The following is a 27,497-nucleotide window of genomic DNA, read 5'->3' on the forward strand; positions in this document are numbered from 1 at the left end:
CCACTTGGAAATGAATAAACTTCCCCTATATATTAAAAGAATAAATCTATTTAAAGACTCAATAATAGGATAGCATAAAATTTGCAACAAACTGAATTTAAAGTTTGCAGTTTCACAGCATCTTGCAATTAAGGGAAACCAAGAATTCCAATTGGGATTCTTAACAATGTTGGCACAAAATGGGAGGAACATGGTTTAGTTAATCTGACACAACTGGTAAATAGGGAACAGGACAGCCCAAAGGTTATAGACTTTGGGAAAGCCCAAGAACAATTTCAGTGCAAGAAAGAGCATTTTTATGCATACCTACAAATAAGAGATTATTGCCTGAAACTCTTAAGATTGTATGGGAAAATATGGGACTATCCAGCCCTGCTACCAGTATTTAACACATAAAAAAATAATAAATTCTCTATATCGTTGTTCTACAATATTACAAAACAAACAGAATATGAGGATCAATTGGGAAAAATTATACTAAAATGGAAGGACATGTATTTCCCAAATTTGACAACAGAGATTATTCTAAAAAGCATAGGAATAGTAGAAAGAGCCACTATGGCAATGACCTGGCATGAACAGCATGTTAAAATAATATGGATGACATACATTAGACCTGAAATAATGTCTAAATGGGGGAAGGATCATAGTGGATATAAATGTGAGAAATGTAGAAGGAATAAAGCCAATCTAATTCATTGTCTATTGGCATGCCCGAAATTACAAAGATTTTGGAGAATGGTATCATATTGGGCTAATAAAATTTGTAATGAACAGCTGATACTACAAGCAGATCAGGTTATATTTTTAAGTTTCTTCTTCTCAGTGCTAATTATATTAAGTAGGAATTTGATCCTAAAAGGATGGAAGAGCGAACGAGCACCAGCACTTAAAGTACTGAAAAATATAGTGCAGAAACAATTTCTGATTGAACAAAATGATATCTGATATAATTTAGAGGTAAATGTTGGTAGGTTATTTGAGAAGTGGAAATTTTGGATTAAGATACATGATAGAGATACACAAAATGAACTAATCTCAAGGTTCGGAAATACCACATACATAATGGAGAGTAGGCTTAGAGAGGAGTGGCTAAGAACTGGGTAGGGGGGGAGAAAGACAATTCAATAAGAATTTATTTTTACTTTTCTTTTTTCATTCCTCTTCTTCTTATCCATGTTTCAACCACTGACAAAGAGGGTAAAAACTGTTTGAAAGTAATTTTATAAATTTGTTTGCTTATTTGTTATGATCTCTGATGAAATCCAAGTCTGTACATTTATGATAAAATATCAATAAAAATGATATGGCAAAAAAGTGACCTTGTAGCCCACAATAGATGCAGATCCCCTCCCTCCTCCTAAAGGCCCTCTCCGCCGTGGAGAGGAACATGAATCCCAGCTGCATAGGCTCAGCAGTACCTGGTGTTTCTGAACCAGGAGGCATGGGAGGTAAGGGGGACAACTGGACAGGAAGCTTCCGCAAGAACTCCTTAAAGAGGGTCTCTCTCTGAATCTGATGTGAATTAGTATTAGAAAAGACACCAAGGCCTTGAAATCCTCTGGTAAATCTCTGGCAGCAACTTCATCTTTAATCGCATTGGAAAGCCCATGAGAGAAGGCGGCAACAAGGACTTCATTGTTCCAACTGACCTCTGCTGCAAGTGTACAAAACTCAATGGCATACTGGGCTACAGATCTTGTACCTTGCTGAATGGACATGTCGTTTGGCAGCAGAGGAGGAGCGAGCCGGGACATAAAAAAAAACCTTTGAAAGGAGGCCACAAATGTAGGGTAATTATATATAACAGGTTTATTAGTCTCCCACAAGGGATTAGCCCAAGCAAGAGCCGTGTCAGAGAGTAATGAGATGAATAATCCAACCTTAGCTCTGTCAGAGAGAAACGCCTTGTTGGTATATATATATATATATATATATATATATATATATATATATAGATACAGTATATATTTATATGCATATAACTCATATAGAATATAGTCCTATTTTTTATATAAAATTTGTGTGTCTGTGTATTTGTGTAACAAAGGTCTACATTCAAAGGAAGGATGTGATTAATGACACAGGTGGTAGGACAAATGGGAAGTTATAAACTAACAACAAAGAGACAAGGTCTTTACATATGCAAAATAATTTACTCTTCCCAACAATGTCAGCTTGTCCCAAGTAAAGAAAAATAACAGGCTATAAGCAGGATAGCTGAGAGGGATAGAGGGACAGTTGGGATGAAAGGTTGGTAGGTATACACACACACACTGACACCCTACACACACACACATGCACTCACAAACACACACATGCAACCTCACACACAGTGATTCTAGAAAGGAAGAAAGTATTTTGGTAAGGGCACACACACACACAGATAAACCCCCTGCAATAATTAATAGATATGACACATTGTGTGTTTGGGAGTATGACTGAAAACCTCTTCATGTAAATGTCTCTGTAGCTTTTCTGTAAATTGGGCACATTCTAATTAAAGCTCTCTCCCTGATAAAGAAATGAGTGCCTGGTAGATTATTTAGCCTGGAATTACGAGTAGTATAGTGGCTATACTTTTATAGAGCTACACAACCAATATTTACCTGGGACTGGTGGTAAAGAGTGAATTGTGTACAAGAGTGTGGTGAAGTGACACTAGGGGTTATTACAATTATTACACAATGCAAAGGATATTATCCAGTGCATATCCAAAGTGGATTTATTGAATGTGATCCTGGTGGATTAGAGGGATAATTGTGAAACACAGTCCTTCAACTTCTTCCCATCAAGATCTCGTCCCTGGTATAGAGGATCCAGATCCAGAGGCCTTTCTCCTCAATTGGGCCGTCATCAACTCAGACCTGTGGGTGTTACAAGCTGTCTCTGGGATCTTAATAAATGTCATCTCCTATCCATATAATAAGACTATGTGCCATGCAATTCTAAATTCAAGACAAGGGGCCTTAGATTCAGTGATTTTTTTTTCTATAGCCTCCAAAAAAAGCCACACAACTGGTTTTAATATATTTAAACAGTTTTACAAGCAACCTTTTTTAGTTAGGAAGAAAAATGGCAAATTCCAGCTAGTTATAAACTTCAGAACTTTACATTCCTACATTTCTTATCAACACTTCAAACTAGAAGATTTCTAGACAACAATTGATTAGTGTGTCTAGTCTTAAAAAATGCTTACCTCATAGTTCTGATTAACCAACATCACGGAAGATTTCTTTGCTTCTTCTGGAATCATTCCTTCTGGCAATTCACTTGCTTTCCTTTCAGCCTCTCTTCTGCCCCTTGTATTTTCACCAATATTCTATAATCAGTTACGGCTTGCTTATTATAATGTAAATAGGTAGTAACATTGTTTACTTGCTGGAACCAATACTGCAGGAGATGTATTGCAATCCCAGGGCTGGAACAGAATTGAATCGGTTCTTAGAAGATAGCAGCAAACCCCCGGAGATAAACAGAAGAGAAGTTAATTATCAGACCAATGTTCAACAACAGGTAAGCAGGCAGGTACCAGCTGTTACAACAAAAGGGAAAAAAGAATAATCCAAGGTACAGTTCCTTAGGTCAGCAGCGAGGAAATCAGTCTACAGTTTTAGGTATAGGCAAGGGTGAGACAAAGAGCATAAATCAGGGAACACCAGGGTCAGGATCAAAGATGCAGGTCAGGATCAAAGGTGCAGGTCAGAAACATGAGTGCCAGGACTTCTATAGAAAATAGCCAAGCACAAACTGACGTTAGCAGGTGCCTTTAAAACCTCCCCTATAGGAATTGGCGCCAAAACACCTGACCTACACCTTTGATCCCGCCCCTGGTTTATTCCCTGTGTTAAGGATATCACAGAGAACACCGGCAGCTCAGTTGAAAGAAGACTAAGGATCCTGTGTGCTAATATTATCACACCTACCTGAGTCGGTAAAGCTAAGCTGAAGCCTTTTAGCGCAGCCCCTGGCTTCAGCAGGTTATGTAACTCCAAGCTTATTGTGTCCCTGAATTACCCTTACCACCTGGCAACTAGACTTTCTCTAGCATGCTCATGACATAGTCCACTGCTTAAGCACAACCTCAGGGCACAACCAGGATGTCATCAAATTAGGCCTCCCTGCAGGGGCGCCCCTGGGCAGTCGTCTAGACTACCTCTATTAGAGCACCAGCCTTAAAGGGCCACTGTAAGTAAATATTTTCTATGCCTGTTACTAACTAACTACCCCAAATACGCTTTTTATCAATAGCATTTCATTAACATATCTCTACCGCATATCAGAAATCTTGTCTGCAAATTTAATTGTTTTCCAAACCCACTCCGTGGGTATCCTTTGCTCTGTACCAATCCGTTTACAATACCTAGGTTTCAAAATGGCGCTTTAAACACAAAGTTATTGGTTTAAGTATTTTGAACACTCAGTGCTGAAAATAGTGGGCAGGATAATGTAACATCATCGGCGAATTAAAGAGATAACTTTTAGAACGTTATGAAACTTTGTTTTGGAGAAAATATAGGTCAGTAGGTTTTAATTAATGTTTATTAACTTTAATATGTTAGTTGTTTAGCTTAAAAATTATAACAGAAAGTAATCCTTTAACTATGAACAAGCCCATTGGCAGGTTTCAGCAGCTCCTTTACAGTGCCTACTTTCATTGGCTCTCTTATGCCTTTAATTTTGCTGCATGTTATGTTTTTTTATTTTTAAACTTATTATGTTTTCTTTACAAAGCTGTCGAAGCAGTAAATTGAAAGATTAAGCAAAATATTTGTATCTGTGTCTTTAATAAAATCTAGATTATCACTACACAAAGTTAAAGTATAATCAACATTTTCTCTACTCTAAATAAATTAAACAAACTTTAAAGGGACATGAAACACAACATGTTTGGTAAAGTTTAGCGTCCCAAATTGGGTTGGAAGGTACCACATACTGCCGTGGGGGGAACCATAGATAGGTTCCCAGCAGCGGTTGCGGCACCCAGGAACGATATTGGAACAGAGTGTTGCGGCACAAGGGAACGATATTGGAAAAGAGCGATCAACTCCACATTTACCTAAACATGTTATATTTTTACAGTGGGAATTACTTCAGAAACGTACACTTTACCAGGGTAATTACTTCAGAAAGTAGAAACGTTCACTTTACCGTGGGAATTGCTTCAGAAAGGTAACGTGAGGGGGGGGGGGGGCATGGATAGGTTCCCAGCGGCAGTTGCGGCGCCCAAGGCAGGTATTGAAACAGATTGCTCTGTTCCAATATCGTTCCCTGGCACAGCAACTGCCGCTGAGAACCTATCCATGCCCCCCCACGGCGGGATGTGGTACCTTCCAACCGTGCGCAGGAATTTGGGACGCTAAACTCCACCTTTACCCTTTTTCCATGATTCAGATGCAATTTTAAATAACTTAAACTTTCACAATGTACTTCTATTATCTAATTTTCTTTCTTCTGTTTGTTTCCTTTGTTGAAAAGCATACCTAGGTAGGACCAGGAGTCACATTTCCTACTGAGAGACAGGGAGCTAGATGTTAAATTGTTATATACCTGTTGTTATTGATTTACCCGATGCATTCAATTAGCATTCATCGCTGCTCCTTCAACAAAAGATACAAAGGGATTGAAGTAAATTTGATAATAAAAGTATATTGTAAAGTTGTTTAAGATTGTATGAATCAAAAAAGAAAAGGTTGTCTCTTTAATGATTTTGCTTGCCTAAAATAAACAAATCTCACTATTACTAGATATTAAAAAACATCATGTTGATTGAAGTTATAAAAGCATATATACATAGGCTTACCATAATTTTTAGAGGTGAAACTGGGACCACCTGGTGCGGTGCCAGTGGGGGTGTGGTCAGGGGTGTGGTCAAGGGGGCGTGGCGATTACCGGTCCTTTTAAAGTAGTAGCTTTTATGTGCGTAATGTTTTGTGGATACTCTACCCTTCCTCAGTCAAACAACAAGTGAATCACACAGTTTAAATAGACCATAACACCACCCCCTAGTGAAAAAGGCACCATTACATTGTCATGGCAACCTATACACAACATGAGCAAATAAATAATTCATCTAAATCTCAGATTCTAAATAATGCCAAAAATCAAGCATAATTATCAATTTCATAAAATAGTGAAAAGCGTATACATCACACAATTTAATATCTGCAGTGTAATATGTGTTTTATGTGTCTAATTAAGGAACAGAGCCAAATATTTATAAGGCATAAATACAACATTGAATGAAATAAGTAAAAAAAAGAAACACGTACCTGCCAAAGCTGTTTAAGAGGCTACTCTATACCATAATGCAGGAAGAATACATCCAAAATGCTATCCTGCATGAAGTAAAGCAAGATCAACACCAAAAAATCCTGCCTGTATGAACTTTCTGATCATACTTATATGATTCCCCTAAAGGTGTATCACTGGTGATGTCACCAGGGGTCGAGGGTGTTAAATTCTTAGAAAAATAAACCAAGTAGCACTACAAAATAAAAAAAACAAAACCTATGCTGCTCACTCAGCCTATATTACTAAATGTAAACTTTGAAGGACACGGATGTTAAGCTAAGCAGAGCTGTATGTAACAAAATACCAGCATCCAACTATGCTAGAAAGTCACAGTCCAGTCATTCTGAATAATGTGTCCAGGTTTCAGGCGGTCTGACTCTGAAACCCGGATACATGATTTGAAACCCGGAGGTGGCAACCCTACTGGGACAGAATGAACAACCGGGTGGGACACTGGGACAGCGCCTCCAAACCAGGACAATCCCAGTAAAAGTGGGACTTCTGGTAAGCCTATATATACAGTATATATATTTCAGTAATTTTATTCTGGTAAACTTGCTACAGATTTCAAGTCAAGAGATTTACACCATTATTTTCATTTCGTAGTATGTTTTTACGGATACATTTTATGAAATACGAATACATAACTACATATTGCTTTGATAATTTTCATTAATTCATGACAATCCAAAGCTTCCCAGCCAACTTTCCATGTATCATCAAGTACAACATGCCCAACTCTATGTGACTGCAAGGTGGTCGTAATACTAGTTTCAAAATGCTCTTTCTCGACTTAATTACAAGAGTCTTTGACCAATTGTTCTAGCGATATTTTGCCCAGATGCAATATGGCGCAACTACTATTATTTTTATATTACCCGCAATGCAATCGTTTATCTTTGCCCGTATCCAATATGACGACAAAAATCTTGCTTCTGAAGCTGAATGCCAGCTGCGCTATGACCTTTGCCCTGCTGGCAAGGGGCGGGGAAAGGTTCCCAGCACGCCGCCATATTGGCTGTTGTCCTGTCTAAGGGTTTCAGGTCTGGGTTTTTGCCTTTTGGGAATATTTGTGTTTTAGGTGCAGTCAATACGCGTCCGGGGAGCTGTGTGCCGTAGTTAGCAATGACCAGGAGGAGGAATAAACAGGGCAGCGGTCGCAAGGAGCGAACCAGCATGCAGCAAAGACTGGGCAAGGGGTCCCCTGCTTGTGATGTACCAGAGGCAGATGCCAGAGAGAGACTGGACGAGATGGGCAAAAGCGGACAGGTGATAAAGCCACACCCCCTCCAGGGCACATACCCTCGGATGCAGACTCACACACACTACCACCTCTGCAGCAATTGGCATTACCGATCCTGCTTGTCTGACACCTTGTGCTATTTCTGTACAAGTGCTGAGCTACTGTCTGCTGGTCGTTGTGCCATCTCTAGTTCCGAATGCAACTAGCCTAGGACATCTTTGTTTGCTTTAGATGTCTGACAGTCTATGCTCTATGACCTTTTTGGGCAGATAGCACTTAGAATTGGTTTGATTAATAACTCTTTGTTTAACTCTTAGGTGCTGGAGTGGGCTGTATTGCAGCCACCTTTGGTAACCAATGGGTTAATAAATCACATTAAACTAAAACGCTATTTAAATGCTTTCTACACCCCGTTGGAGGTAGATTATTATTCTAATCATACCAAATAATTACCCGTGTATGTTTGGACATGCCATTGTAAAGTCATCATGGTCGATTTCTCTGCTTTCTGTGTGCTTGTTCTCATTGCTTACACATAAATCTATTTGCAGAGAAAGAAACTGACCTACTGTTTATTTAAAAAACAAAAATCACTTTAAAGGGGTTTTAACAGCTTGAACCAACTATAGACAGCAGAATAATAACAATGTTTTTTTGTTACATCTAAAAGAGTTTATTTTACAAAGTATTACCATTCAAATTATTTATTTTGAACATATGTTCCTGTGCTAGAAAGAAAAAATGTTTCTATGCATGTGGCAGTGTGTCAAGTCCACCAATAGAGCTGTGGGAATAACCTTAATCAACCAATAAAGGACTGGTAATTAAAGGGACATTTTCATGTATTGGCAAACAAGTTTCTAGTAAGACATCACTTTTTTAGCATAACATTTTTCTCTGCATGTGAAGAATTGATAGATATTCTCAGAGCACCAACAATTTTAATACTGTAGCTGTTTAGAGCACCAGTGGGGCTTGTATCATGTCATCAACTAACAAGTTGAGTGTTTACCAGATTTTACAAGCGGCTTAGACTGAGTAAGTGCTGAGTTTAAAATGCTGGTGCTGAATGCATACGTAAATAAACTTTTGAAACGAATATAGTTTTTATTAGAAGCATTTTTGCTAATACATGTATATTAATGTTTCTATTTTAAACTGAAATGCATCTATGTGGATTCCACTATTGACTGGAATGTCCTTTTAAGTTTTGCTCATCCTAGAAGTTTAAAGGGACACTGAACCCAAATTTTTTCTTTCGTGATTCAGATAGAGCATGACATTTTAAGCAACTTTCTAATTTACTCCTATTATCAAATTTTCTTCATTCTCTTGGTATCTTTATTTGAAATGCAAGAATGTAAGTTTAGATGCCGGCCCAATTTTGGTTAACAACCTGGGTTGTTCTTGCTGATTGGTGGATAAATTTATCCACCAATAAAAAAAGTGCTGTCCAGAGTACTGTACCAAAAAAGCTTAGATGCCTTCTTTTTCAAATAAAGATAGCAAGAGAACGAAGAAAAATAAATAATAGGAGTAAAACAGAAAGTTGCTTAAAATTGCATGCTCTATCTGAATCGCGAAAGAAAACATTTAGGTTCAGTGTCCCTTTAATAAAAACATAGTAGATTTTATTTAATTTAGAGGCTTTGATTTTTTTTCTCTCTCAAAGCGTTCACATCAATGACTGAATGCTCCATTATAACTTATGCATCCAGAATGCATATTCAAATATGCATTTTGAATAGTTCATTTAATTTTGAATATTGCTCTCCTGTATGCATGAGCAGTTTGTGTAAGTCATTTGTGCATGTGCTAAAGGAAAAAAAAATTGTGCTAATTTATACTTCTGCAAATCAGCATAGTGCTGAGCCTCTGTATGTGACAGCGAGTGACTTTAGAAGCGAAGTCACCAGAAACTCCCATTTTCCTACATGGTTAGCCCTTTGAGGATAAGAAACATAGAAACATAGATATTGACGGCAGATAAGAGCCATAGGCCCAGCAAGTCTGCCCGACCTTACCTAACAGTATAAACTTATCTAGTTCGTAGGATAGCCCTATGCTTGTCCCATGCATTTTTAAAGTCCCCCACAGTGTTTGTTGCTACTACCTCTTGAGGAAGTTTATTCCATAAATCAATCACTCTTTCTGTAAAGAAGTGCTTCCTCAAATTACTCCTGAATCTACTACCCTTTAGCTTGAGCTCATGACCCCTTGTTCTTGAATTTTCCATTTTATGTAAAATACCCACAGCCTCAGTTTTACTAAACCCTTCAATGTACTTGAAAGTTGCTATCATATCACCTCTTTCCCTTCTCTCCTCTAAGCTATACATATTTAGGTCATTGAGCCTATCCTGGTAAGTTTTATTTTTTAGACCATGTACCATTTTGGTAGCCCTCCTTTGCACAGATTCAAGTTTGTTAATATCCTTCTGAAGATATGGTCTCCAGAACTGCACACAATACTCAAGATGAAGCCTAACTAATGATCTATAAAGTGGCATAAGAACCTTACTATTTCTGCTGCAAATACCTCTACCAATACATCCAAGCATTCTGCTAGCCTTACTCGCTGCATTACTACATTGTTTACTAAGTTTTAAATCATCTGAAAGAATAATTCCCAAGTCCTGTTCCTCGTCTGTAACAGTCATTAAAGTGTCATTGAGTCTGTAATTAACATTTGGATTTTTCTTCCCTAAATGCATTATTTTACACTTTGCTGTGTTAAACTTTAGATCCCAGTCGTTTGTCCAATCCTCCAATTGTTGTATATCACTTCTCATTTTGTCTACCCCCCCTGGAACATCCACTCTGTTGCAAATTTTTGTATCATCTGCAAAGAGACATACTTTCCCCTGTAGCCCTTTGCTGATATCGCAGATAAATATGTTAAACAAAACAGGCCCCAGAACTGACCCCTGAGGAACACCACTAGTAACAGCCCCCTCTGCTGAATGAACTCCATTTACTAAGACACTTTGTTTTCTGTCCTTAAGCCAGCATTCCACCCAGTTCACAATTTTTGAATCTAGACCAAGGAGATATAGTTTGTGAATAAGTTTATTGTGTGGGACGGTGTCAAATGCTTTGCTGAAATCTAGATATGCTACATCAACTGCTCCTCCCTTGTCTAATACTTTTGTTACATAATCAAAGAAGTCAATTAGATTAGTCTGACATGATCTCCCTGAAGTAAAACCATGCTGATTTTGGTCCTCTAAATTGTTTGTCTTTATGTAAGTCATAATTCTTTCTTTTAAGAGGCTTTCCATTAATTTCCCTACTACTGAAGTTAAACTAACTGGCCTGTAGTTGCCAGATTCTTCTCTACTGCCCTTTTTATGAAGGGGTATTACATTTGCTATTCTCCAATCATCTGGGACAGCTCATAAGTCATATAATTAGTCTAAAAGAGGGTTGTGAGAATATATTTTCAAGTACAAATTATGTGGAAATTAGATATAACTAACAATGAATTCATTATTTCTACACAACATCATAAAAATTAGGATTTCATGACCCTTTATGCAAATAAAAAAGAACCACTGAAAATTTAGTTTTTATACTAGAATGTCTCTTACCATTTTTAATGCAAATACATATTTTTAATATGTTTAATTGCTGGTCTTATGCAAAGCTGGAAATGTTTTTGTTACTTTAAAGGAACAAAATATTCATATACTAAATCACTTGAAAGTGATGCAGCATAACTGTAAAAAGCTGCCAAGAAAATATCACCTCAACATCTCTGTAAAAATTGAAGATATTTTACCTCAAAATTTCTTCAGCCATCAGAGTAAGTGCTCTGCAACAGTTATACTTCAGCTGCAAGCAAGTAAAAAAAAAAAAATAGCCCATCAGCAGTTCTGACTGAGGTCATATTTTGCCTTTGCTGTGATCTCATGAGATTTCATAGAACTTAACCCTTTCATGACAGGGTAAATTTGTCTACATCGTTCCGATATAGACAAATTGAAATCACGCAATCGCGATATTTCAGTTATGGGATCGGGTCAGGGGGGGCGTCCCCAAGATGCTAGACACACCCTCCTGACCGCAATCCGATCGAGAAATTGCTGTTGGCTTCAGGACAGCCAAATGGGTAGGATGTTCTATTCCGTCCTAATGGCGCTAAAGTGCGGTTAGGGCAGAGTAGAACGTTATAACGGCCTTAAAAGGTTAAAGTGAATGGGCATATAACATGACTGTGCCTGAAATTCCAGATGCACGCTCCCTAGCAAGTCCTGGGACAAACAGTCTGACTGGCTGCTTAAAGTCTCTTTACAGTGGGGTGTGAATACTTAGGAAACTTGAAGTATTTTTTTACATAAAGATGTTTGTGATATTTTCTAGTCCGCCTTTTACAACTATGCTGCATCACTTTATAGTGGTTCAACATTTGTGTATCCTGTCCCTTTTAAATGGACATAATTGTAGTTTAAAGTGAAGGTCAATTTTGATGAATTAGTGCCCGGTTTTTAATAATCCTATTAAAAACAAGGGCACTTTAATTAATCAAAAATGACATTTCAAGCGTTTTCTTCAAAAACTTACCTTTTAATCCTGAGAGCTGCTGCAGTGCTTCCTCCGCATATCGCAAGTCCTCTTTGCGGGTCCAAAATGACGAATCCGGCTTCATCCAATCACAGCGTTCCCTCAAGCCATGACCCCCCGGGGGGGTAACGCCATGATCAGAGGAAGCCAGATTCTGCATTTCTGACGTAAGCAGAGGCTTCTGATGGCCGGGGGAATCGATGGAGCAGCTTTCAGGATTAAAAGGTAAGTTTTTTTTTTTTTTTTTTTTTTTTTTTTTTTTTTTTTTTTTTAAGAAAAAGCTCGAAATGTCAATTTTGATGAATTAAAGTGCCCTTGTTAACAGGATTATTAAAAACCGGGCACAAATTCATCAAAATTGACCTTCACTTTAATAAAATGCTCTACTGTGTTACAGCATTTTATTATTAAATAAATGCATGCCTCCATGTTTAACACATGCAATGGCATTGCTCGCAAACATTTGCGCAATAATAAAATTGTGTAACGCAACAGAGCATTTTACTTTTCTACATTTATGTTCCTCTAACTTTACCTGGTATGCCAATCTTAGATCCTTAAAGGAACTTTGTAATGAATTAGAACATGCTATCTTTGCATGTGAATAGCCCTTTAAAGGGACACGAAACCCAACATTTTTCTTTCATTCAGACTGAGAATACAATTTTAAGAAGGTTTTCAATTTACTTCTATTATCAAATTTGCTTTGATCTCATGCTATTCTTTGTTGAAGAGATACATCCCTGAGCTTACATCCCCGCTTTACAGAAAATGTTATAATAGAAGTAAATTGAAAAGTTTTTTAAAATTGTATGCGCTATCTGAATCGCAAAAGAAAATATGTTTGTCCCTTTTAAATTGTACTTCTAGATCCTAAAATCTACATAAAAATGTAATTATTTTGTCTTATTCTCACTAGTTCTTAATTCTTCTTACTGAGTTCTAAATTTTAGTTTGACAAATATAGGGTGTGTGTTTTTAATCTGTTAGTTATAAATATATGCATAATAATAATAAAATGTAGAAGTTGTAAGTAATTTTCCCACAGGTTTATATATTAGTCCATACTGTTGTGCTAAGCTGAAGAAAGATGTGAGAAAACCTTCTTAAAAACATGTTGCAACTAGTCCTGATGGCAAATATCCTGTTATTTCTAATGTTTACATTTTTTAGTTCTTTTGTCTGCATAATTGTCAGAAAGACTATAGCTATAGTGGATATTTTGATACCTGATGCATATTCTGACAGCAACGTAGTAGGAAGTGATGCATAAACTTTAATATATCACGTCCAGCTCTCTGTTGTGAGCTAAAAGCTGTAAAATGAATTTCTGCATAATTAAAATATAAAGCTATTTTGTTACAGCTCTCTGGTGCTGTATTTGTCAGTGCAGCCTTGGACAATTACTAGTGTACATTATGCACATTATTATATACACCTTCTTTATAACAGTTGTGTTTGTGTACTGTATGAAGTCTAAGGGATAGATTGAGCCTGCAACTGATACTTTTATGGAGCAGTGGTTTAAACTGCTGCTTCCAAAACCCTCTCCACCAATTTAGAGTTGTTGAATGAAAATCACCCAGTCTGATCTGACCAGGGCGATTACAAAACCAATTGCCCAAGAGCAGGGGCCAGCATTGCTTTGTATATGGGGAACAAATGTGCTTCACGATTTGTGATCTTGGGCAGAGAGTCACTACATGTGATCAATGATACATCTTACCCCTAAGTCTATGTGTACATGGTGTGTATTAGTTTAAAGGGATAGGAAAGTCAAATCTAAACTTGCTTGATTCAGATAGAGCATGTTATTTTAAGACATTTTTTTAAATTCACTTCTATTTTCAAATTTACTTTATTCTATTGTTGAAAAAGAATATGCACATTTCCTACACAAGTGGGATCTAGCTGGTAATTGGTGCCTGCGCACAATTATCTCTTGTGATTGGCTGGCTTTGTGTTCAGCTAGCTCTCAGTAGTGCATTGCTGCTCTGCAGCAAATTATATCATGGAAATTAAGCAGATCTGATAATAGAAGTAACTTGGAAAGTTGTTTAAAAATTGTTCTATCTGAATCCTGAAATAAACATATTGGGTTTAATGTCTCTTTAAACAGTCTACTTCAACGTTTTTATTGATTAAAAAGATATATAAGCGTTTACTACCCATTCCCCAGCTTTGCATAACCAACATTTTTCAATTTTCTGACCGTTGGGGACCAGGGCTATTTATACATTTCTGCTGTGTTTGTGTTTAGCTGTAATTTTCCTCTTACTCATTTACTGTACCCACACATTTATTATTATATACCGTTGGCCATTAAATGGACTTTCTAAAGATACCATTATTTTCATCATATCATATAATTTACTATAAAGAAATAAATATCAAATATGATGAAAAAATGGAAAAAAACACACACTTTTTCTGACTTTGACCCTCAAAATCTGTTACACATCTACAATCACCAAAAAACACCCATGCTAAATAGTTTCTAAATTTTGTCCTGAGTTTAGAAATACTCAATGTTTACATGTTCTGCTTTTTTTGCAAGTTATAATTAAAAGTAGCAATCCAAACCATTTTTTATTTCAAAATTAGAGATTGTAACACTGATATCTGTCAGGCATCCCTGAATAACCCTTCACGTATGTGTGTGTATATGTATATATATATGTGTATGTGTATATATATATATATATATATATATATATATATATATATATATATATATATATATATATATATATATATATATATATATATATATATATATATATATATATATATATATAATTTTTTTTTTTTTTTTACTTTGGTATATTTCATGCCACCATTTTTACCGCAAAATGTGATCAAATAAAAAAAAAAAAGTTCACTTTTTCACAAACTTTAGGTTTCTCACTGAAATTATTTACAAACAGCTTGTGCAATTATGGCAGAAATGGTTGTAAATGCTTCTCTGGGATCCCCTTTGTTCAGAAATAGCAGACATTTATGGCTTCGAAAATTGCTTTTTGATAATTAGAAGGCCGCTAAATGCCGCTGCGCACCACACTTGTATTATGCCCAGCAGTAAAAGGGTTATTTAGGTAGCTTGTGACATTAATTTTTATCTTTAGTGTAGAGATCAGCCTCCCACCTGACACATCCCACCCCCTGATCCCTCTCTAATCCCTGTCAAACAGCTCTCTTCCCTCCCCCACCATGATCACCCCCATCTTAAAGGACCACTATAAGCTAATAGAAACTACCATGTTTGAATTTTTACTATCTTAAAGGGACACTGACATTTTTTTCTTTCGTGATTCAGCTAGAGCATGCAATTTTAAGCAACTTTCTAATTTACTCCTATTAAGTTTTCTTCGTTCTCTTGCTATCTTTATTTAAAAAAGAAGGCATCTAAGCATTTTTTTTTGTGGTTCAGAACAGTGGACAGCACTTTTTTTATTGCTGGATACATTTCTCCACCAATCAGCAAGAACCCAGGTTGTTCACCAAAAATGGGCCGGCATTTAAACTTACATTCTTGCATTTCAAATAAAGATAACAAGAGAATGAAGAAAAATTGATAATAGGAGTAAATTAGAAAGTTGCTTAAATTTGCATGCTCTATCTGAATCACAAAAGAAAAAAAATAGGTTCAGTGTCCCTTTAAACAAGCACATTTTCAATAAGATGTCATTACTAAATATTTACCTTTTTGCTGTAATTGCTGTTTTAAAAAATAAATTTTTCCGAACCCACTCCGTGGGTATCTGTTGTTAATATTCAATCCTGTATGACAACCGCGGTTTGAATATGGTGCCGAAATTTCTCACTGCGCATGCGCTAGATTGCGCATAGTCAACGTCACTCCCTTCCAGACCGGTTCCGACATTGTAAACCCGCTATATCGATCTTACACAATTAGATCTGGCAGTGCATTGACAGGTAAGGTATTCAGCATAGAAAGACTGGAGAGCCTATAACATTGATTTAGGTCTCAAATGTGCATGCGTTATTTCCATCTTGATGCTGGTAATTGCGGCATCAGTAGTAGCGAATGCACATGAAAATGGGGAACTAATGATGATTATATGCATAAACTTAGAATCCTATTGGTTCTTGATTAAATATACGTAGGTCAAAAAAATAATGGGCTGGATATCATGACGTCATCGTTTAAAAAAATAAATAAAATTAGTTTTTCTAAGTAAATGAGGCTTTGATTTCCAAGACTTATAGGTTGGTAAGTTTACTTTTAATACATGGTTGTTAAAATATGTGTTTTGGTTAGACAAAATTGGGCAAAAGTTTGTAAACCTTTAAGTACTGGCAAAAAGTCTGCCAGTACTAAAATAAAAGTTTTTTTTTTTTATTTATTTATAGTTTCTTAATCTCCCCCCTCTTCCTATTTGTGGCCATCTTTGGTACTGTTAGCTGTCTGCCAGTACCAGTTTGTAATAAATTTAGGCAAATTTTTTAATAAAGCCATTTTTTCTGTAGTGTAGCTGTCCCCCTCCCAGATCCCTTTCCCAACAATTATCCCCCTCTCCATCATTCCCACTCACAAATTGTTTGCCGTAGTGGTCCTGCCGCCCACCCGACTCCCTCCTATCCCTCCCATGCCACCAACTATCGGCAATATTGAGGCATCACTGCAATACCCTGCGCTTAAAACCACTGAGGACATACAAGGTATGTCCTTGTTTGTTAACTACCAGTTTTTGTAGGGCGTACCTTGTACGTCCTTGGTCGTTAAGGGGTTAATAGACTTTATAACATCTAAAACTCTAAATATCTGCCTTTTTTTAAGCCCCTGCAGGCCGCCTTTATCTCGGGTCATTTTATAAGCTTTTCACAGCAAGACATAGCAAGTGTACCATATAGATAACAATGTGCTCACTCCTGTGAATGAGAATGCACTGATTGGCTAAAATGCAAGTTATAAACAGACCTGAGATAAGGGGGCCTTCTGCAGAGGCTTGGAAACAAGGTAATCGCAGAGGTAAAACGTATATTTATATAACCGTGTTGTTTATACAAAACTGGGGAATGGTTCATAAAGACATTTATCTTTCTTTTTAAACAATCACAATTTTGGAGTAGACTGTCCCTTTAAGTGACGTTATAGGGACTCAAAATTTAATTTCCTTTAAAATGATTTATTATAGTGAAAGCAACTTTGCAATCCACTTTTATTATTTTATTATATATTTTTGCATGCATTTCCTGTGATTTAAATATAATAGTTTCTGCATCGACGAAGACAATGCAGACGTATATGTTACTTTTCCTGGAACTCATCCACCCATCTCTTTATAAATATATCTGTAAAAGTGCTTGCTTACTTTCTTGGGAATGGTGGCATGATCAAGGTGACAAAATGTATCAAGCTGCATTCACAGCACTTGAGGCTCTTTCGTGCAGGCTTGCATGAGCGAGCCTGAAACCACAACTTTCAGAAGCATAAACTGCTTCTTTATCCTCTCTGCTACCTCAGAGGTGGCAAGATAAATTATACCAACACTCACTTGTTCTGGCTGATTGACATGCCCTGCTCTTGCAGCAGTGCATAAGAGTTCTTGAGCAATGTTAAAATGTTGCCTCTTGATGCCGAATTGCAAGTGGGGATTACTTGAGAATGTGTTTGCCTGCAATCTTGATACATTTTTGTAACTATTGTGTTTTTAAGCCTTGAATAGCAATTAGCAAAATGGTAAAAAGTAGGCCTGTTTTTTAAATTCAATTTTTAAATTCAAAACTAAGACAACCTGGGAATAGCAATGAAATATAAACATAAAGACCAAATAAAAACCAAAACATTATGTAGATAACATAACATATGGTGCTATGTGAGAGACAAAAACACATGTACATGAGTCATTAAGAAAGTCCTCCACTCGCGGGTTCACCATTAATAAATTGCAAGATGACTTACTCTGATGTACCAATGTTGTGAGTAGGTAGACGGTAATGGTACACAGTCCTATTATAAAGGGGAGCCTTGTTCCAGGACATACTATTGTTCTGAAGGAAGAGAAGGCAGGATAGGGGAGAATGACAGTCCAAGCAGAGGTATATACATAGTTTAGTGACTAAGTCCCTGGTGGAAGAGGCCGACCATGGGTGTTTTTCAGACCTTTGGTGTGTCTAAGCCATGCAGGCTTAACATTTGGTTCCAAAGAGAACAGATGTGCGTGCATTCCCACCAAATATGGCTGACCTCACCTGACCACATTTTACACCAACAAACACCTCTCTGGAAACACTACATGTAGTTTAAAATGGACATAAAACCCCAACATTTTCTTTCATAATTCAGAATACAGTTCCTACAATTTTAAGCAACTTTCCAAATTATATTATTAAATTGGCTTCATTCACTTGATACCCTTTGTTGAAGGAACCGCAATGCACTACTGGGTGCTAATTGAACACCTGACCTAGAGAACCCCAAGAGCCCTTGTTTTAAAGCCCATAAAGCTTCTATATAATAGCCAGGTATTATGTAGGAATAACATGGGATTAAGCCACTGCCGGATATTGTGTGTCAGTGGCAGTAATACAGGGGAGGGCTGGTTAAGTTTTGAAAATCTGTTTATTCTATCAGCCACCGTTCATCCTTGTGGTCATATCCTTCAATCCACTTAAGTGTATTTTTAACTTATTTTTGCTACTAGACAATACAGATACTCTGCATCTGTACTGCCTGCGTTGTTAAAAATAAGCGCACTGTATTCCTGAACCTCTGCTGCAGTCATGGTCTTGCTTAATCACCACAGCTACAGCAGATGCCTGGGAGTATACTGCAATATACAAGATAATGCTACAGTAGGTCTCACATTTCCCCTTAGAGGAGACTTTGATTGGCCACAGCAAGGGAAGCAACTCCAGCAGGCTTTTCAAGGGGTGTATCCTTGGCATAAATGCATAGCCACCAATTGCCAGCAAGTACCCAGTAGTGCATTGCTGCTATTGAATATGAATATATGGGAAAAAAAATAAAAAAAAATATAAATATATCTCAAACAAACATAATGCAATTGAAATAGATTTTAAATGGCACTTTCCTAAATTGATATAATCTTTACATTGATATACCTTTTTAAATTCAACAACTGAGCATGCTCTCAAAAGATTGAACAAAGCTCTCTCTTTTTTTTTTTTTTTTTTACCGTTTAGCCACTAAGATATTAAAATCATTGCACTTTAAAGAGACAGAATACACCAAATTTCAAATAACTGCATGTAATAGACATTACTATAAAGAAGAATATGCACAGATACTGATCTAAAAATCCAGTATAAAACATTTTAAAAACTTACTTAGAAGCTCCCAGTTTCGCACTGTTGATGTTAGTCTGGGACACCCAGTGAAAGGGGCTGGGTAAACAAGAAGAGCAGACACTCCCCCCTTCCATGCATATAAAAAGACAGATAACATAAACAGGAGCCTGTAGGACATCTGGCACTGTAGGCCCTTGGTCTGTAAATTGGCACAATGTTCTTAAAAAAAATTAGCAAAACTTTACATTGTTACAAAAACACTCCCAGGTGGGCTTTATAAATAAATCGTCTACAAAACATTTATGCAAAGAAAAATAAAGTGTAAAATGTCCCTTTTAAGCATTATGAATCTGCATCTACTGTTCATTTTTCATGCACAAAAAAGGAGGGTATTTTTACTTTTAGATTTGTATCTGTTTTAATTTCATGTATTAGTAGAGTTGTGTGTATACACACACACACACACACACACACACACACACACATATATTTATATCCATAGTAGAAACTATATATTACCGTGGGAAGTTGAGGCTAGGGCATAAGTACTGCAGGCCTGTGGAGAGGCACTTGTCTTATCTCTTGTCTGACAGCTGTATTAATCCTCCATTCTTTGTTTTTGTATGTGATGGAGTGTCAACTAGTTTCTGTCTTGTATATTTTTGCATCCAATCTGTTGCGGATTATCTGCCTGTATCAGTGGCTTTTTTACTTTGTACTTTCCAATCTGTGGGAAATGTGCCGTGTCTATTCAGAGAGTGCGGCCAAGGACATCCTTGATAGGGCAGTTCATTACTGTGCAAAGTTAGCAGTGTGCTGGGGCTATACCTTTGCAACACACTTTGAAATGCAATGCGTAATAAAAAAAATCACTTACTACATCCATCACAGACCTATATCCTTTGACGTACAATATATATATATATATATATATATATATATATATATATATTGTGTGTTTGTGTATATATACATACATACATACATACCTCCTGTATCTGCACTCCCACTACTTTTGAGACTGCAACCAGGGTGCCAAGTCAAATAATCAGAATAAGTTCAATAAGGACTGCATTCTCTGGATTTAAGTGCAAAATAATTTTTATATATATATATATATATATATATATATATATATATATATATATTTATAGTGTGTGTGTGTGTGTTTTTTGATATGATGAAAGGGACTTGAGTTCCCTGAAACGTTCTCTATTAAAGCTGACTTTTTTCATGCAAATCCTGAGAGTGCAGTATTTATTGGAAATATATATATAAAATGGATTTGAATTTTTCTTTATTAGGTTCCTAAGCTAGGAAAAAAGCCTCTATCTTACAAATTTCCCTTTTTTATTATACTGTATGTGTAACTACTTCAAAAGGGTCAAATGCATAGTTCACTCCTGGAAAATCCTCATTCTGCTCCAAATGAGAATACAGACCGTGATTTGTATGTTTGCTCCTGATTGGCTCACCAACTGCCTTATCCAGGACCAGCACCTGTCCCCAGTACATGGGCTGTATAGCTTGTAAGTGCCTTTTTAAAGGGACAGTTCAAGATCCTAATCCAAAAATAAATTGTTACAGTACTGAGGTATAAAACACATAGCTAAGGCCCTGCTCAGGAGCCACAAGAGTGCCGCTCTTTAGCATGACATAGCCAGAGCTGCAAAGTGTTGTGGCTCCCGATTATTATGTGTTTTGCTCCTGACTCCTATGTGCAAAGGTTAAACTGCTAGTTAGCAAGGGATGCTAGTGCAAAAATAATATGCTTTAACATTTGTTTTTTAAACTGGAGACTTATGGCGTTGGAGCCAATCCAGCACCTGTATAACCCAATCCATGTTAGGCTTTGACTGTGCTTCTTTTGGGGATTCCTGAAGCTCCACAGTCCATGCGCAGCCACATTCCCCATGTGGACTTGCACATGCTTGTAGTGAATGAGTGCATTCCAGAGGTGAGGAGGGTTCTCCTGCTAAAAAAAAGTCACAAACAGCCTTTCAGCTTACCACTTAGGGCAATATTTATCATTGCTATTCTCTTATATGTGCGCCAAAAAATGCATACACAAATGCCCCTATTTAGCAATCAAAATTGGGCAAGTTCAACTGTAAAATCCTGTTCCTCTTGGCGCACAGGTGAATGAACAAAGGTTAAATAAGATTTTTTAAATGATTATTTTATTGGTGAGAGCGGAAAAACAGCATTGTTAATAGTGGTTGTATCTGGTCACAAGACAATGTACCGATAAGACATCCATTAATGCAGGTTTTCTCCAAGCGATGCAATAAATTTAACAAAAGGATTTTCAGTGATAGATGATATACGTTGCAGGGTACAATACATAGGAAATTATACAAACTTTCATGTGAGAAGCATCTAAGGACTACAATGCAAAAGTCTCTTCCACTGAGTCATTAAAAAAAGGAGCTGTGAGTTACTGAAGTTGCTGACCACTAAAAGTAGTTAACTGCTCCATTTTAGTACCAGGTTTCCATTGAAATAGTTTGCTCATTGCATGCAGTCACTATTTTTGTGTGGGGGGAATCAACTTTGTGTTAACGCTTCCATCCGACGTCTGATTCAGTCAATTAGTTGCTATGGTAACCCAACCTTACACTATAACATTTCCATGTCTGCGCTCCTTACCCGTTATTCCCCAAGGCAGTACATGCTGCGATTTGTGATGTCATCGCAGAAAATGCAGCATGTCTGCAGAAAGAATGGAAACATAGTGTTCCCGCTAAGGCAGTGCATAATTTTCCTCAGTGACATTGGCACATAACATTTTTTTAAAAAAAATAAATTATGCTTACCTGATAAATGTATTTCTTTGACAGGGTGAGTCCACAGATCATCATCAATTACTGTTGGGAATATCACTCCTGGCCAGCAGGAGGAGGCAAAGAGCACCACAGCAAAGCTGTTAAGTATCGCCTCCCTACCCACAATCCTCCAGTCATTCGTCCAAAGGGAAAGGAGAGAAAGGAAGAAACACAAGGTGCAGAGGTGCCCGAGGTTTATATAACAAAAACTATCTGAAAAACAGGGCGGGCTGTGGACTCACTGTGTCAAGAAATAAATAAATTTATCAGGTAAGCTTAAATGTTTTCTTTCTAATGACTCAGTGAGTCCACGAATCATCATCAATTTCTGTTGGGAATCAATACCCAAGCTAGAGGACGATAAGGGAGGGACAAGACAGGTAATCTAAACAGAAGGCACCACTGTTTGAACCTTTCTCCAAAAGGAAGCCTCTGCCAAGGCAAAAGTATCAAACTTATAGAATTTAGAAAAAGTATGCAAAGATGACCAAGTCGCAGCCTTGCAAATCTGCTCCACAGAAGCTTCATTTTTGAAAGCCCTGGAAGAAGAGACAGCTCTCGTGTAATAAGCTGTGATTTTCTCATTAGGTTGCTGACCAACAGTCTCATAGGCCAAACAAATTATACTCTTTAACCAGAGTGAAAGAGAAGTAGCATTAGCTTTCTGACCCTTGCGTTTCCCAGAGAAACAGACAAACAAAGCAGAAGACTGGCGAAAATTCTTAGTCGCCTGTAAGTAGAATTTCTAGGTTGTGCAGCAAACGTTCCTTATGAGAAGGATTAAGACACAAGGAAGGAACAATGATTAATATTCCTATCTGAAACAACCTTAGGAAGGAAACTTAACTTAGTACGTAGAACCACCTTATCAGAATGAAAGATAAGGTAAGGGGGATCATACTGTAACGCCAAGAGCTCAGATACTCTCAGAGCAGAAGAAATGGCAACAAGGAACAAAACCCTCCAAGATAACATCTTAATATCTAAGGAATGCAACCGGAGCCTGCTGAAGTACTTTAAGAACAAGGTTAAGACTCCAGGGAGGAGTAACAGGTTTAAACACAGACCTGATTCTGACCAAGGCCTGACAAAAGGATTGTACATCTGCCAGACGGTTCTGCAATAAAATAGACAAGGCAAATATTTGACCCTTCAAGGAATTTGCTGGCAACCCTTTCTCCAGACCCTCCTGGAGAAAGGCCAAAATCCTGGGAATCCTGACTTTACTCCACGAAAAACCTTTGGATTCACACCAGTACAGATATTTACGCCATATTTTATGATAAATCCTTCTAGTCACAGGCTTACGAGCCTGAATCAAGGTCTCAATGACTGATTCCGAGAACCCTCGCTTAGACAAAACTAAGCGTTAAATCTCCAAGCAATCGGCTTCAGAGAAACGAGATTTGGGATGAAGAAAGGGTCCCTGAAGTAGGTTTTTCCTCAGCGGAAGTCTCCAAGGTGGAAGAGATGACATTTCCACTAGGTCTGCATACCAAATCCTGCGAGGCCACGCTGGGGCTATTGGAATTACAGACACCCTCTCCAGCTTGGTTCGAGCAATGACTCTTGGAAGAAGAGCGAACGGAGGAAATGGGTATGCTAGACTGAAGTTCCAAGGAACTGCCAGAGCATCTATCAGAAATGCCTGCGGATCCCTTGACCTCGAGCCGTATCTCAGAAGTTTGGCATTCTGACGAGAAGCCATGAGATCCAACTCAGGGTGCCCCCATCTGAGGGTCAAGCTGGAAAACTCATCTGGATGAAGTTTCCACTGCCCGGGATGAAAAGTCTGTCTTCTTAGAAAATCTGCTTCCCAATTGTCCACTCCTGGGATGTGGATCGCAGAAAGACAGCAGTTGTGGGTCTCAGCCCACTGAATAATTTGGGTCACCTCTGTTATGGCCAAGGAACTCAGAGTTCCCTCCTGGTGGTTGATGTAAGCTACCAAGGTTATGTTGATCGACTGGAATCTGATAAATTGGGCTGAGGCTAACTGAGGCCAGGCCAGAAGAGCATTGAAGATCGCTCTCAGCTCCAAGATGTTTATGGACAGAACAGTCGACTCCCAGGTCCATAAGCCCTGAGCCTTCAACGAGCCCCATACTGTTTCCCAACCTAGAAGGCTGGCATCCGTGGTCACAATCACCCAGGGGGGTCTGCGGAAGCAAGTACCCTGGGAGAGATGGTCCTGAGAAAGCCACCACGGAAGAGAGTCCTATTGATGCCTGATTTAGATCTATACACGGAGATAGATCCTTATAGTCCCCATTCCATTGTCTGAGCATGCATAACTGCAAAGGTCTGAAATGGAACCAAGCTAACGGAATGATGTCCATGGACGGCACCATCAGACCGATTTACCTCCATACATTGAGTCACTGACGGCCGAGGAGAGGACTGAAGGGCAAGACGAGTCGAAAAGCTTTCTTTATCTGACCTCCGTCAGAAAAATCTTCATTAACAGGGAGTCTATTATAGTCTCGAAAAATACGACCCTTGTAGCTGGAACCAGAGAACTTTTTTCCCGAATTCACCTTCTATCTGTGGGATCGAAGAAAAGACAACAAGATCTCAGTATGAGATTCTGCTTGTTAAAAAGATGGCGCCTGAACCAGAATGTCATCCAGATAAGATGCCACTGCAATGTCCCGAGATCAAAGCACAGCTTAAAGAGCCCCCAGAACCTTTGAAAAAATTCTGGGAGCTGTGGCAAGGCCGAATGCAAGGGTCACGAACTGGAAATAATTGTCCAAGACGGACAAATCTCAGAAACTTTTTTGATGGTCCCTGTGAATGGGAACATGAAGGTATGCATCCTTTAGGTCTAAGGTTGTCATAAACTGACCATCTTGTACCAAGGGAAGAATGAAGCGTATAGTTTCCATCTTGAAAAAACTTGAGAAACTTGTTTAAACATTTTAGATCTAGGATTGGTCGAAAAGTTCCCTCCTTTTTGGGAACTACGAACAGATTTGAGTAAAATCCCAGGCCCCTTTCCTGAAAGGGAACTGGAACCATTACCCCCAGGGCGCAAAAGGTCCTTGACGCAATGTAAGAACGCCTCTCTCTTTATCTGGTCTACAGATAACATGGAGTGGAGAAACCTGCCTGTGGGAGGAAAAGATTTGAAGTCTATTTTGTTCCCTGGGAGACAATGTCCACCGCCCAGGGATCCGATACATCTCTTATCCAAGCCTGGGAAAAAAGAGTCTGCCCCCTACAAGATCCGCTCCCGGATCGAGGGCCAACCCTTCATGCTGACTTGGAATCAGCTGAAGGCTTTTTAGATTGTTTTCCCTTATTCCAGAACTGGTTGGGCTTCCAGGAAGTATTGGCTTGATCTTGCTTGGAGGAAGGGGAGGAAGACTTGCCTTTAAAGTTACGAAAGGAATGACAGTTACTCTGACGTCCTTTCTACTTATTCTTTTTAGCTTGAGGAAGAAAAGAACCCTTCCCTCCAGTAATATCTGAGATAATTTCCGCCAAACCAGGTCCAAACAAGGTCTCACACTTGTAAGGAATAGCCATGAGATTAGATTTAGATGAATCATCCGCAGACCAGGACTTCAACCACAAGGCTCTGCGGGCTAGGACCACAAAACCAGAAATTTTGGATTCTAGTTTGATAACCTGTAAGGAAGCATCTGTAATGAAGGAATTGGCCAACTTAAGAGCCTTAATCCTGTCCTGGATCTCCTCGAGGAGTATTCATCTGAAGAGATTCAGACAACGCATCAAACCTGTAAACTGCAGCGCTGTTAACAGTGGCAATACAGACCGCAGGTTGCCATTGTAGACCCTAGTGGACATACATCTTCTTTAGTAAAGCCTCCAATTTTTTATCCATTTGATCCTGAAAAGAACTGTCCTCTATGGGAATAGTAGTCCTCTAAGCCAAAGTGCAGATCGCTCCTTTTACCTTAGGAACCGTCTGCCACGACTCCCTAATGGAGTCAGCTATAGGAAACATCATCTTAAAAATAGAAGATGGAGAAAAGGGAATACCAGGTCTTTCCCATTCTCGAGCAATAATCTTTGTAGCACGGTCTGGAACCAGAAAAACCTCCACCGCGGAGGGAACATCAAAGTACTTGTTCAATTTACTAGACTTTTTAGGGTTGGCTACGATAGTGGTGTCGGAGTCATCCAAAGTAGCCAAAACCTCCTTAAGTAATAATCAAAGGTGTTCTAGCTTAAATCTGAAGGATACCACTTCAGCATCAGAAAAAGGAATTACACTATCTGTGTCAGAGATTTCTCCCTCAGACGCTACCGACAGGTCTTCTTCCTCAGGATTATGAGAACGGACACTCTGGATAGCCACAACTTGATCAGAAACCTTACTGATTCCTTTAAAGGGAAACTGAACCCAAAAAAATTATTTCGTGATTCTGAGCATGCAACTTTCTAATTTACTCCTATTATCAATTTTTCTTCATTTTAATGCTATTTTTATTTGAAAAAGAATGCATCTAAGCTTTTTTGGGGGGGGGTTCAGAACTCTGGACATCACTTTTTTATTGGTGGATGAATTTATCCACCAATCGGCAAGAACAACCCAGGTTGTTCACCAAAAATGGGCTGGCATCTAAACTTACATTCTTGCATATCAAACCAAGATACCAAGAGAATGAAGAAAATGTGATAATAGGAGTAAATTAGAAAGTTTCTTAAAATTTCATTCTCTCTGAATCGTGAAAGAAAACAATTTGGTTTCAGTGTCCCTTTAAGTTTCCTTTTACGCCGTCCTTGCAGCATGGAGAAAGCTGACAAAGCCTCAGATACCGCAGAGGATAGCTGGGAGGCAATGTTCTGTAAAGAAAATCCTACCGGATTGCCAGAGGAAACACAGGGTACTGTATGTGGAGACTGAAAAGGTTGGGACGCTTGAGGAGAAAGCTGCGGCATATCTACTACAGGAGACACCTGAACAGCATTTGCCAAGGATAATGGTGGCTCATGGAAGTGCGCGAAAAGGAAACCGCTTCAACAAGGACCCTCCCCTTTTCCATTACGGATCGGTCCTAGCAGTTACAAAGCCTTAACTGCTGAAAAATGGCTTAAAACAGGAACTTTTTTTGGGTCATAAAAATGTCAAAGTCCGTAGGAACAGACATAACTCACTGAGCCTCCATTAATCCCTCTCCTCAGTCTCGATGCCCAAAACTGCCTTAAATAAACCCTAAATATGAAGGTTTTAAAAATAAAGTCCCATTTTTTTTTATAAGACTGCTCTTAGCTGTAACAAGTGCCAGTATTCGCCTTTTGTAAAAGAAAATTAAAATGGCACTTACT

At 38.2% G+C, this 27,497-nt stretch overlaps 1 protein-coding gene across 1 annotated transcript in view; it reads left to right on the forward strand.

Moving 5' to 3' along the window:
• Nucleotides 1-7,288: 7,288 nt before the first annotated feature.
• The window catches only part of FAM193B (family with sequence similarity 193 member B), a 92,453-nt gene continuing 72,244 nt past the window's right edge, over nucleotides 7,289-27,497 (forward strand). Inside the window, exon 1 of the mRNA XM_053719268.1 lies at nucleotides 7,289-7,563. Coding sequence (XP_053575243.1) covers nucleotides 7,420-7,563 — 144 coding nt within the window. The 5' untranslated portion in view covers nucleotides 7,289-7,419. The remainder of the gene's footprint in view (nucleotides 7,564-27,497) is intronic.

The sequence above is a fragment of the Bombina bombina genome, chromosome 6 (assembly GCF_027579735.1).
Source record: "Bombina bombina isolate aBomBom1 chromosome 6, aBomBom1.pri, whole genome shotgun sequence".
In the NCBI taxonomy this organism is placed as follows: domain Eukaryota; kingdom Metazoa; phylum Chordata; class Amphibia; order Anura; family Bombinatoridae; genus Bombina; species Bombina bombina.